Source organism: Sinocyclocheilus anshuiensis, unplaced genomic scaffold (assembly GCF_001515605.1).
Source record: "Sinocyclocheilus anshuiensis isolate Anshui unplaced genomic scaffold, SAMN03320099.WGS_v1.1 scaffold480, whole genome shotgun sequence".
In the NCBI taxonomy this organism is placed as follows: Eukaryota; Metazoa; Chordata; class Actinopteri; order Cypriniformes; family Cyprinidae; genus Sinocyclocheilus; species Sinocyclocheilus anshuiensis.
The window spans coordinates 277,524-289,305 of NW_015555743.1; the positions used below are offsets into that span (position 1 = coordinate 277,524).

General features: G+C 36.3%; 1 protein-coding gene across 1 annotated transcript; it reads right to left on the bottom strand.

The window, feature by feature from the left end:
* Window positions 1-8,566: 8,566 nt before the first annotated feature.
* Window positions 8,567-11,353, bottom strand: fzd1 (frizzled class receptor 1). The gene has a single exon (XM_016466901.1). It carries the CDS (start codon window positions 11,114-11,116, stop codon window positions 9,491-9,493), a length of 1,626 nt encoding a protein of 541 aa, XP_016322387.1. The 5' UTR covers window positions 11,117-11,353; the 3' UTR covers window positions 8,567-9,490.
* Between the last annotated feature and the right edge of the window lie 429 nt (window positions 11,354-11,782).

Here is an 11,782-nt window from a genome sequence, read left to right on the forward strand (position 1 = left end):
CAGCAGAGAATCAACAGCAGCGCTCGAGGGAACGACGGGCCTGAACTGCAAACACAAACCCGTCCTGAACACAGCCTTTACACTCATCAGATCTCACACAGAAAACACTGGCTGTGTTCAAACCTGGACTACTTCTGCAGTCTATATCATGCATCAGAGCACACGACACACAATACTGCTTCCCACAACGCAATGCACTCGAATTAAACTTCCATTCATGTAGTGGGAACAAAAATAATTCACAAACATTTTATAAAAAATAATTGCTACATTTTTTTACAATCTTATAATTGGATAGTTCTAAAAAATTAAACAAAATCATTCACATTATGACATTTTTACATAAAATTGTTAAATTATTTTAATTTCTAAATAAAATTTAAACAATTTAAAAATAATTCTATTAGTAATTAATAAATTAAAATGAAACAATATACTATTAAATTTGCATGTATTCTATTGTATGTATACGATTAATGTTTTTATGACATTTTTAAATAAACATTTTAAACTCATTTTCATTATATTATTATTATTATTTAATTGGGTAGTTCTACTGGTATGTCTTTTATTCATTAACTTAAATACTTATTTTTTATTTCATTTTTATGGTAGGAACATCATTATTATAAATTTGCCCAAGTTAATAAATAAATAAATACATTTGTATAATTCATAAATCAAGAGAAAGGAAAAAGGACAGAAATACGATGTAAATGAATAAATAAAAGCTGCCATTCCATTGGTTTGCAAAAGCATATTATGTTACTGCTATTTCTGCGGTATTTAGTATGCATACTATTTATGCAATTATTAGTAAAGGGATTGTAAACGTCTCTTTCTTTCTCTCTTTAATTGCACTGAAAACGCTTAGACATTTTACACAAAAATCAATTAAAAACACATAACTTCTGCACAATCTCCAAGATGTTAAACGGATGCAATATAAACAATAACAGACAATATTTAGTCATTTACATTTTGTCATTTAGCAGATGCTTTTATCCAAAGCGATAGAATCAATCAAAATCAACAAAAGAGCAATGATATGCAGGTGCTATAACAAGTTTCAGTTAGAGCAAGGTTATTTTTAAAATTCTATAATAAATAAAAAGAAAACAGATAGAATAGAAAAAGAATAGAGCAAGCTAGTGTTAGAGGCCTTTTTTGCTTTTTGTTAATTGTATAATAAATAAAAAGAAAACAAAAAGAATACAAAACGAATAAAAAGAATAGTTTTAGTTTAAAAAAAATAGAATTAGAATAGAGAGTGCTAGAGCTAGAGGGTCAAATAAAGATGTACAGTATATACACTATATTCTGAGCGAAACTAAGAAGTTCCATACAGTCCTAGTTTTCTGGTAAGATCTGCTGATATTAAAGATGCTGTTTCTAAGATGATGATCAACGACATAAAAGAGGAATATTTGATGGCAAACTGAAGACATGAGCAGCGGATCTGCCTGTGGCACAATCACACAAATTAACTCCAGGTAGCTTCGCTCACAAGAGAACACGAGCTGCACAACATTAATATTCATGATGGATTCTTTATTCATAAAACAGAAGAGCGCGCAGCTTTAGGATGGAGGGAGGGTTTGTATTACTTGTCATTTTTTCCGCAGGCTAAAGGAAACTTTAATTACAGAGCAGCATAATGATCCTCGCTGAGAATGAAATATCAACACGGATTTACACACAGAAACTGTAAAAACAGTCCCTTCAGCGTTCTCTGTGCACAGTATGCATGCACCGCACTATAAGCTGAACATAGGAAATAAATCAAGAAACCCATTTGTGACCCTGGAGCACAAAACCAGTCATAAGGGTCCATTTTTTTTAAATTGAGATGTATGCATCATCTGAAAGCTGAATAAATAAGCTTTCCATTGATGTATGGTTTGTTAGGATAGGACAATATTTGAAAATCTGGAATCTGAGGGTGCAAAAAAATCTAAATATTGAGAAAATCATCTTTAAAGTTGTTCAAATGAAGTTCTTAGCAATGCATATTACTAATCAAAAATGAAGTTTTGATATATTTACGGTAGGACATTTACAAAATATCTTCACGGAACATGATCTTTACTTAATATCCTAATGATTTTTGTCATAAAAGAAAAATGTATAATTTTGACCCATACAATGTATTGTTGGCTATCGCTACAAATATCGCCCAGCGACTTCAGACTGCTTTTGTGCTCCAGGGTCACATATTTGTAAAAACATTTTTCACTTGGATTTAAGATTTGTGCAGCTGAATGAATATGAGTGATGAAGCCGCCATCATCAGCTTATTTTAGTATCACTGAGATATACCACTATAGATTATATTAATATTTTGAATCAGTTTTTATTTTCATGCAATGAAAAAAATAATGGTATTGAAACAAGTCTCACTCAGAAATCGCTAGTACATTTTATAAACTATTACAAAGAAAAGGCAAGTAACACTGAATTAAACATGAAATTTTGAAATAAAAAACTGAAATAGTATTTTAAAAAAGTATTCCAATAATCTATTTTATTTATAACGTTAAACAGCCACTTCTACAGCATATACTAAATATTTATATATTTAAATAAATATTATATATTATTTTTTGTTTTCATTTAAATTTAATTGAAAGTTTTAGTAATTCTGTTTTTTTTTTTGTCATTTTATATATTTTTTTAAATATGTTTATACACTGTAATAATATGATTTTCTATGTTGTAAATAAAACAAGATTATTGGAGCACATTTTACAATATTCAAATACTATTTCTAGTTAATAGTTTTGCTACTTAAAAATTTCATGTTTATTTCAATGTGTTATTTGTCCTTTATTTGTAATTATTTGTGAAATTTCTGAGTGAAAATTAGTTATTCGCAGTGAAGTATTATTGAGATACTACAGTTTTTATTAATATTTTGAATTCATTTTTATTTTTCCTGTTATCATGTTAATTTTATTTGAAGTTTTAGTAACTGTTGCATTAGTTTTATTTTATTTTTTTAATATGTCTATCCAAGTTGTAAAAATAAAACTAAATATTAGTGGAGTACAAGAAAATACTATTTGAATCATTCTACTTTAAAAGTTCATGTTCAATTTACAATTTATTTGCTGTTTCTTTGTTAAATAATTGTGACGCGCTAGCAATCTATGAGTGAAAATTGTTTCTACACCATTTTCAAAGGTTTTTTCAATTAATTTTTTATATTAGTTTTAGTTATCAAGGTAAACTAAATAAAAAGGAGCCTTAGCAAATAGCTGAAATTATTTATTTATTTTAATTATATTTCAGTTTGTTTATTTAGTATATAATCAACAAGTAAAGTTTTTTATGGTTTTAGTTTTAGTTAACTATAATAATTTTGGCTTCGACCTCTGCATCCATCAGAAACATTTTTCTAATCTATCTGCGTTTTCTCTGGTTATGAGATGATTACAGGGAACAAGAGCAGTCTTTAAGTAATTTAAGGTCAGATATACCACAGAAAACACTTGATGAAGCGTTTTGGCAAAGTATGTCAGATAATTACACCTAATCTCTATTCAGATTCTGAATCAGACAGGAACTCCTGAATCCATTATATCCTTACAGACTTATTCTTTCTCGCTTGCATCAGAAACTTCATGTCAGAGCAGAAGTGCCTGGAGTTAACAGGCTGAAATTTAATATCTGTGTGGTTTTTATTTTTCCATGAGTTGGCTAGTTTCCCGGAAAGGGGTTTCCAGGCTGGAAAATGTAATGGTATGTTCGTTTATAACACACACACGCATGTATTCTCTAGACAGAATCTAAGTACGATTAATTTAAACCTATAGGCTTAAATGAAACATATATTTAATTGTATATAAATATCTCCATGTATGACTTTCAACACAAAAGGAGCTCTTCAGCATAAAACATTTTACAGTGACCACAACTGTCAATAAAACATAAAAGCATGACAGCATGACTTGTGCACTGTATTTATGATGCTTTGTGACGGTTATCTTCCCCTCAGATCTCATATGTGACCCTGGAGCACAAAACCAGTCATAAGGGTCCATTTTTTGAAATTGAGGTTTATACATCATCTGAAAGCTGAATAAATAAGCTTTCCATTAATGTATAGGACAATATTTGGCTGAGATACAACTATTTGAAAATCTGGAATCTGAGGGTGCAAAAAATCTAAATATTGAGAAAATCATCTTTAAAGTTGTTCAAATGAAGTTTTTAGCAATGCATATTACTAATCAAAAATGAAGTTTTGATATATTTACAGTAGGACATTTACAAAATATCTTCATGGAACATGATCTTTACTTAATATCCTAATGATTTTTGGCATAAAAGAAAAATGTATAATTTTGACCCATACAATGTATTGTTGGCTATTGCTACAAATATACCCCAGCGACTTAACACTGCTTTTGTGCTCCAGGGTCACATTTGTGATGCTGCATATTTTAATTTAACACATGAAAATCAAGTTCAGTGTGATGTAATTTTTGAAGAAGCGAATGAGTTTCCAAAGCTTCGGTGGAGGGGAAGATTTTCAGTCAATAATGCATTGATAGCAGCACACAGCTTTGATGACAGCCGTATCACAGTCTGCTCAATGAACTGACTCAGATGTGACAGTATGTACTGCTGAGAGTTTCTCAACAGCCAGAGAGCAGGACCGGACCTGTTCAACTCAATAGACATGAGAGGAGCTGAACACTTTAGAGGACAATGAGCATTTATGGTCTGTTTGAAAAACACAAATAACCTGCAGCCATATGCAGTATACAGTCTGCCCTGAATTACATAACCAAACACCTCACGAGTCAAGGTAACACTTGACAATATGATTGAATATGTTAACGTTAGATACAGCAAGCTGACATTTAAGTTTGCATTTAAATGTTTTTCTTAATGTTAATTCATGCATGCATTATGAGCGATCATGGGCTAACAATGGACAATAGTGCATTTATGAATTAACTTAAAAAAAATAGTTGACCCACAAATGAAAATTTGCTGAAAATGTCCTCACCCTCTGACCATCCAAGATTAGGATGAGTTTGTTTCTTCATCAGATTTGGAGAAATGTAGCATTGCATCAGTGTCTCAGCAATGGATGCTCTGCAGTGAATGGGTGCCGTCAGAATGAGAGTCCAAACAGCTGATAAAAACATCACAATAATCCACAAGTAATCCACAGCACTCCAGTCCATCAGTTAACATCTGGAGAAGACAAACACTGAGACAAATCCAGTATTAAGATGTTTTTAACTCAAATAAGAATCCATAATCCATAACAACGCTTCCTCCAGTGAAAAAGTGTTCTGGTCTGAATCAGGAGAGAAATCTGCACAGATCAGCTCTAAACAAGTAAAACATTTCTTAACAATGGATTTGTTTCTTACAAACATGCAGCTTGTCTTCTCCAGATGTTAACTGATGGACTGAAGTGCTGTGGATTACTTGTGGATTATTGTGATGTTTTTATCATCTGTTTGGACTCTCGTTCTGACGGCACCCATTCACTTGCAGAGACAGTGATGCAATGCTACATTTCTCCAAATCTAATAAAGAAACAAACTCATCTACATCTTGGATGACCTGAGGGTGAGCACATTTTCAATTTTGGGTGAACTATTCCTTTAGTAAATGCATTAAAAACATTGTTAGTTCATGATACCCAATGCATTAGGCATTAGCTAAACTGAAGTTACTGAAAACTGCTTCAATCTGACAAATATCATTAAATAATAATAATAATTAGAATAAATAGAAACATAAGCAGGCCTTATAGCAAAGTCAAGAGACAGCATTAAGAAAATAAATGAATTAAAATCTAAAAATAAACAATCAGCCATCAAAACAAACTTACTTGCCATAACAAAAGGACGTTTTGTACAAATGTGAAGTTTATTCTTTAAAGAAGTGAATAATATATAAACTATTGTCTATAAATATAAAGGGTTTTTAATAGCATCACAAGCAGAAGTATGAGAAAGAAGAAAACAACAGATGTCACCGGTGTAGAAAACCGAAATATAGGCTTCAATGCTAGCGTGATTAAATACATCTCAGATCCATGCAATCGCATCTCACAAGAACAGGAGTTTAAGAGCAGGCCTCTATCTACCAGTGCTTTCTGTAATCACCTTAAACAGAGATTCCTTTGGGAAAACAAAAACATTCATTTGCATGAGATAATCACCATAAACAATCAAGAATCAACATTATCTGATGTTCAGTAAAGGGCATCTTTTAAAAAAGCACATGATGACACAACAAACCCTGAAGAATTATGAACAGGATGATGTGAATTAATCTTATGTAGTGCTTGAGCGATGTGGGGGTTTCATTAGCTGATGTTGATACCAATAACCACAGTGCAGACCGATATACAACCGATACAACTTAAAATCAGTTAAAAATGTCTGAAAACCGATTGCATTATCCATTAACAGACCTGCTGGTAGATTTTGGAAATGATACACAGGACAAGCGGACATGATTATCGCTGCTGATCATTTCAAAAGGGCCAAATATAGTTTTTTGGGGGGGTATTTTGGGGATATTTGGGTTTTTTAATAACTTATGTTGATACTGATAACCAGAGCGCAGACCGATATACACCCGATATTACTTAAAAATTAGTGCTGTTAAACGATTAATTGCATCCAAAATAAAAGTTTTTGTTTACATAATACATGTGTGTGTACTCCTTATATTATGTACATATAAATGCACACACATGCATGTATACATTTAAGAAAATTATGCTATGTTTATACATTAAATATATTTATATATAATATAAATTATATGAATTTGAATATATACATGTAAACACATGCAAATATTTTCAGAACATATACTGTACTGTATGTGTGTGTATTTATCTATACATAATAAAAATACCTACATTTATATTATGTACACAAAAACATTTATTTTGGACGTGCTTAATAACGATTAATTATTTGACAGTGCTAATAAAAATCAATAAAATTATCTGAAAACCAACTGCAATATCGATCAAGAGGCCTGCTGGTAGATTTTGGAAATGATACACAGGACAAGCAGATGTGATTATTGCTGCTGATCATCTCAAAAGGGCCAAATATCGGCCGATATATCGATTTACCTCTACACATGCACTCGTAAAAATAAAGGTGCTTCATGATGCCATAGAAGAACCTTTTTGTCTAAATGGTTCCATAAAGAACATCTGAAGAACCTTTCTGTTTCACAAAAGCTTCTTTGTGGCGAAAGAAGGTTCTTCCGATTATAAAAAGCTAAGAAAGAGATGTTCTTTGACTGAATGCTTCTTTGTGGAACCAAAAATGGTTCTTCTATGGCATCGCTTAAAGAACCCTTTGAAGCACCTTTATTTTTAAGAGTATACTGCATTTTAAATTATGGGAGGCGCTTGAGAGGAGAAGTTCCACTCAAAAAGACTGAAATTATTTCAATTTATTAAACTGTGCTACAAATAATCCATATTTGTCAGTTTGACCGAATAAGTTAAGAAAGTTCTTCCATGTTCTATTTTACACTTGGTATTTTAATGTGACGATATAAGATGAATATCTATGGCAAGAGCTCTTTTCCGTCTGCTGCATTATTTTCCTCCTCATTATTTCTTTTTTCCTTTGTAATCTGCTCTAACAATATGAAAAAAAAGGCAACATATACTGTGCATTTGTTGTCTGTTCTCCTGATTAAATTACAACATATCTCATGAATAATTCACTAGTATCTAATTTTTCTCCCCAAATCCACGTCTTATTCCAGGTTTGATATAATAATATAATAAGATATAATTATTATTTGCTTATTATTAGCTTATAAATCAACTGTGTAACTTTAGTGTGTAAGCTTAGTCCTACTTCATGGTATTCCATGTGCACCAAGTAACTGAAAGTGTCTTGTTACGATGGTTGATTTTAATTATTTAATAATAATAACAACAACAACAATAATATAACCATTTAGCTTTCTAATAATCTTGGAATTGTATACTATGAAAATTGCTGGCACAATGACAAATGGTGGCACAGTCCCTGTCTGTTTTCATCGTAACAAAAGGGTCATTTTTGTCCTTATTTAATATCTGAATAAACGATAATGTTTGTGTGCTGATAGCACTTTCTATCTCTGTTCTGATCATGCTTACAGCAGTCAGTGTATGTGGAGGAATGCAGAGACATTATAGTCAGACCTTTGAGGGAGAAAAGGGTCGTCCCTGAGAGAGTAGTAATCAGCAACATTTGTACAGGAATCTATTCACAGGCAGCACAGTGTGGATGCATCCGGTTGAAGATGTAGGATACTCACTTTTCTTTCTGAGGTCTTGTTGCTCTCCATTGTTCTTTGTGTAATATTTTAATGGCTGAATAGTACAGAGGCATGCATTGTGTATTAGAATGGGACATTATAAGATAAACGAAATGTTTGCATTTTTTTGAAGGAAAGTGTGTGTGTTTATATGTGTGTGTGTGTGTGTGTGTGTATATATACGTATGTATATGTACTAAATGCAAAAGTAAAGGTGTTCTAAACCAAAAATGGTTCTTCTATGGCATCGCTTAAAGAACCTTTTGAAGCATCTTTATTTTTAAGAGTGTATGCATCAGAAAGTCTACATCCTGATTTTCACATCATGGATTAGTTATGATACCAACACAGACATTACACTATTTGAGAAGTGCATTGCAAACACCCTGTTCTAGCTGTATGTTTAGAGGTACTTCTGTGCAAAAGAGCCGAAGGAGAACAGAAACCCTTCAGAAACATCACCAAAGTTCATTACAGACTGAAGAAAAACATGTATACATTTCTTTGCGTTAAACACAAGTGCAGGCCTGACCCCAATGCTGCTCTGAACTGAAAAAGGCACTTAACTTTACATCTTAAAACAGCCTGAGACTGCTGCTGTCCAAGCCCAGGACAGGAGACCAGCAAACCGGCTAAGGCTGGGTTAAACACATCTCAACCATGGGTACTTGCAGTTTTTGTTCTAGCTCCTAGTCTCAGCCTCCATAAAACATTCAAGTCCTATAATTCAACTGATCTCATTCCCAAAGCTTTAATTTAAAGCTCAATTCTTCCCATGATATGCAGCCTTAAGTGCTGGGTGCACAATTCACACACATTATTATTGTTATTTCTGCATTATTTGCATGTAAAAAGTTTGAATATTTGCCCGTGGAAATACTGATGCCGATAAAAAAAGACACAGTTTTACATACAGGCATAAAAAACAGATCCCCACCCGGAATAATCCAAGAGAAAAGGCATAAATAATCTCCAGAACGATACGGTTTGTCCAAAAAAAAAAAAAACGTCCCTTTGATTAAACAAAGAACATCCAAGTGAGATTTAAATACAAAGACTATACTTACAAAATAAAAAAAAATAAAAATCACAATGTTTATGTACAACGCGAAGGGCGTCCTTTAAACAGTTGCTTTCTCCATCAGAAAAAGTGAGTAATGAAAAAGCAGTTAAATCACACTGTTGTTTCTCCTTGTTTGCTGTTCGCCAGTCTCGTGTAGAACTTCCTCCACGAGTTAAGAGTCTTTCCAGACCATATCCAGAATCCAGACGTGATGCCCACGATCAGGGTCATCAGATACTTGATCATGAACACCGTGAAATCCGGGTTCATCTGCGGGTTGTGCACGGGGCACGGCACCGCGTACGTCTTGCACGTTTGAGCGCTCCACGTCTGTTCCCACTGATCCCGAAAGGCCTGTTCGTAGAAGTAACACGCTATCACGATGGTGGCTGGAACCGTGTAGAGGACGCTGAAAATGCCAATGCGCACCATCAGCTTCTCCAGCTTCTCCGTTTTGGTGCCGTCGTGCTTCATAATGGTCCTGATGCGGAACAGAGACACGAAGCCCGCCAGGAGGAACGATGTACCGATGAACAGATAGACGAAGAGCGGCGCCAGGACGAATCCGCGCAACGCGTCCACGCTGTTGATGCCCACATAGCAAACGCCGCTGAGCACATCTCCATCCACTTGACCCACGGCGAGGATGGTGATGGTCTTGATGGCCGGCACTGCCCACGCTGCTAAATGGAAATATTGCGAATTCGCTTCGATAGCCTCATGACCCCATTTCATCCCAGCCGAGAGGAACCAAGTGAGCGCTAGAATGACCCACCAGATAGAACTGGCCATGCTGAAGAAGTACAGCATCATGAACAGAATGGTGCAACCTTCCTTTTTGGTGCCTTGCACCACCGTCCTAAACTCATTATCGAACTGCTCATTGCAAACCACTTTGTCCTCCAGCCGAAATCCGGCGATGTAAGCGATGGACACCATCGTATAACACCCGGAAAGGAATATAATGGGTCTTTCCGGGTAACTAAAGCGCTTCATGTCCACTAAATAAGTCAAGACGGTGAATAAAGTAGACGCGCAACACAAAACCGACCAGATCCCGATCCAAATGCGCGCAAACTTCTGCTCTTCCTCGCTGAAGTACATCACCCCGTGGAGTTTCTTGGGTTCGCACGGCGCGCCGCAGTTTTCCTCGCCCATAAAGCGGTAGTTTAAGTACGGCGGGACTTTAAGCGAAGTTGGGCATCTAAAGCGCCCCTTGCTGGGATGCTCGGGTGTAGCTTGGGTCATATCTGGAGTCGGGTTGACCGGTGCGCTCCGCTCAGACGTGTTCTGCCCCACGCACAGCTCTCCGCCGTGCACCGGGAACGACTCGCAGGCGAGACTCTCTGGCCACTGGAAGCCGAATTTATTCATAAGCGCCTCGCAGCCTTGGCGCGCACGCTCGCACAGCGAACGGCACGGCGGCAGCGCCTGCTCCAGCACCGTGCAAACCGGCGCGTACATGGAGCACAGGAAGAACTTGAGGTCCGGCGAGCATTGCACTTTAACGAGCGGGTAGAACTGGTGCACCTCCAGCCCCGCGTGCTCCTGGTTCGTGTGGCCGAGGAGGTTGGGCATGATGGTCTCGTTGTATGCGATGTCCGTGCACAGAGGGATGGTGATGGGCTGGCAGAAGCCGTGCTCCGGAACCGACATGCCGCGCTCTCCGTACTGCGCGCTCGCTTCCAGTATTCCAAAGGCGAGCAGGAAGAGCGCGGACGCACCGCACGGGGCCATACTTTCCTTCTGCGGTTTGTCTCCTCACAGCCAGCTCGCCAGCCAGCGCTAGTCTTCCCCTCCAACTCCCTTTGTCGATTTGTCCTGTCAAATCGGTGCACGGAAACTTTTGGGAAAGTGCAGCGGCGCACCGGACGCGGATCGCGAAACGCGTGAAGAAAACCACACAAGCGTCTGAGAGGCGAATGAAGAGTCGCGCTGTGTCTGTCAGAGTTTCTGTGAGCTGTTCAAACCTGTTTCCAGGCGCCCTGCTGTCTGCTGTTCATAAGCGAAACGCGGGCGGGGCTTCACGGGCAGATGGCTCGCGTTAGGGAGCGTCGGGATTTCGTTCGCCTGCAGTTCGTTTTGCGTCCTTTTAACGTTTGCACTTCGAGTTTGTAGAGTTGTTGAGTGGAACGCATTATCTCTGCTGACTTTAGAGATCAGAACAAAAAGTAAAAGAGAAGATACTAGGTGTCGGGATTTCTTTTGCATTCTGTAAACGTTCTTTCTTAGACTTTATAGGGTTGTTGAATGGGACTAATTTTATCTGATAGCTTTACCAAGTATAATATATTTAGCAATGTTTCCACCAATATAAATTCAGAATGGAGTACTAACTTTACTGAAAAACACTGGGTGTTGGGATTTCTTTCGCGTTTTTTAAACGGTATTTTAACGTTTGCA

What these genes read in the sequence shown, in the direction of transcription:
- fzd1 (XM_016466901.1), bottom strand. Translation starts at nt 11,116, where the DNA reads ATGGCCCCGTGCGGTGCGTCCGCGCTCTTCCTGCTCGCCTTTGGAATA.